At 45.6% G+C, this 1531-nt stretch overlaps 1 protein-coding gene across 1 annotated transcript; it reads right to left on the bottom strand.

Moving 5' to 3' along the window:
* Nucleotides 1-7: 7 nt before the first annotated feature.
* On the bottom strand, nt 8-972 carry LOC111663808 (echinoderm microtubule-associated protein-like 3). The gene is made up of 4 exons (XM_087176530.1): nt 922-972; nt 685-799; nt 502-600; nt 8-417 (listed from the first exon to the last, which is right to left on the bottom strand). Exons 1-4 carry the CDS (start codon nt 970-972, stop codon nt 212-214), a joined length of 471 nt encoding a protein of 156 aa, XP_087032656.1. The 3' UTR covers nt 8-211.
* Nucleotides 973-1531: the final 559 nt, after the last annotated feature.

Raw genomic sequence — 1531 nt, 5'->3', positions numbered from 1 at the left:
CAAGAGGATTGCTTTCCACCTCTGGAAACAGCTGTTGGTGAATAAAGGAATGAAGTTTGATGCTGAACTCACAACATTTCTTCTAGACTGGTCAGTAAACAACTGTTTATGCTAACATTAGCTATGTAGCAATAGCAATACATATCACCTGTGTTTTTAATCCAGTTATGTTTCAACATGTTGGTCAGATACAGGTTTTTACTTACTAATGTCACAGCAGCAGTGTAAGAACAATATTTGCTGAGCCTGCAAAGACAGGATCACGTATAAAAGGAAAGAGCTTTACCTTGAGCTTAGGACAGGGGTACTGGAAGAGGTGGACCTTACAGAAGTCATCAGCCACAGCCACGACCCTCTCACTGTGAGAGCGACACAGGGCGTTGATGTCTGTGCCATCAGAGCCCTCCAACCACACACCTGGAACACCACGGCAACACAGTCACCATCATGATGTGAAAATAACATACACAACTCAGAAAAGCTGCACTCTGTTTTCCTCACCCATGACGTGGAAGCCCAGCACACAGGTGTAGGAGGCCCACTCTCTGTCTTTGCTATCAAAGCGGTTCCTCAGCAGTTTACAGCCTGACGCGATGTCCCCTGAGGAAACACAGCCACAGTCAGAGCAGTAAATCGCCAACACTGTCTGAGGATTCAACTGCAACAAGCTGCATGTTCACTCACAGTAAAGGATCTCATAGTCTCCAGAATTAGACATGATGTACTTCCCGTCTTTGGACCAATCCAGGTGAGTTATGAAGCTGGAGTGACCCTGATTGGACAGATAAACAGATGCGAGTCACATGATGCTCTATGACACAAATGAAGGTTGGTGTCATTCTATATTTTCTTTATTGTCAGCAAATTCCATGAACAAATCCCTACCCTGGTCCCTTCCCTTGTCCCTACCATCGTCCCTACCTTCGTCCCTTCCACTGTCCCTACCATCGTCCCTTTCATCGTCCCTGCCATCGTTCCTACCATTGTCTCTACCATCATCCCTACCATCGTCCCTTCCATCATCCAAACCATTGCCCCTACCATGATCCTTTCCATCATCCCTACTATTGTTCCTACCATTGAACCTACCATCGTCCCTACTATTGTTCCTACCATCATCCTTACTATTGTTCCTACCCTCGTCCTTACCATCATCCCTACCATCATCCCTACTATTGTTCCTACCATCGTCCCTACCATTCTCCCTACCATCATCCCTACTATCGTCCCTACCATCATCCCTACTATTGTTCCTACCATCGTCCCTACCATCATTCCTACTATTGTTCCAACCATCGTCCCTACCGTCATCCCTGCTATTGTTCCTACCATTGTCCCTTCCATCATCCCTACCATGTCTGTGGCTCTCAGTTCATTAGTTCCTGCTAGAGTTCTGGTTTGGTCCTGTTTCTAGCTTGAAGCTTTAAGGTTAGGATGGCTCAGTATTTGATATTTTCTATCCACAGAATAAATTCAACACTCTTGTCTTTGTACCTCTGATTACCAGTTGATTGATCCCTCAACAGAACAC

This window comes from Seriola lalandi, unplaced genomic scaffold (assembly GCF_002814215.2).
Source record: "Seriola lalandi dorsalis isolate HSWRI2012SDOR001 ecotype SW California unplaced genomic scaffold, Sedor1 jcf7180001959813, whole genome shotgun sequence".
Lineage (NCBI taxonomy): Eukaryota > Metazoa > Chordata > Actinopteri > Carangiformes > Carangidae > Seriola > Seriola lalandi.
This window is presented reverse-complemented; position numbering and strand designations above follow the sequence as displayed.

Coding starts and splice junctions, on each gene's coding strand:
- LOC111663808 (XM_087176530.1), bottom strand. CDS start 972: ATGGCAGGGACGATGAAAGGGACGATGGTAGGGACAGTGGAAGGGACG. Junction 800..921: donor GGACAGTGGAAGGGACGAAG/GTAGGGACGATG, acceptor AGCATCATGTGA/CTCGCATCTGTTTATCTGTC. Junction 601..684: donor AGACTATGAGATCCTTTACT/GTGAGTGAACAT, acceptor GTGTTTCCTCAG/GGGACATCGCGTCAGGCTGT.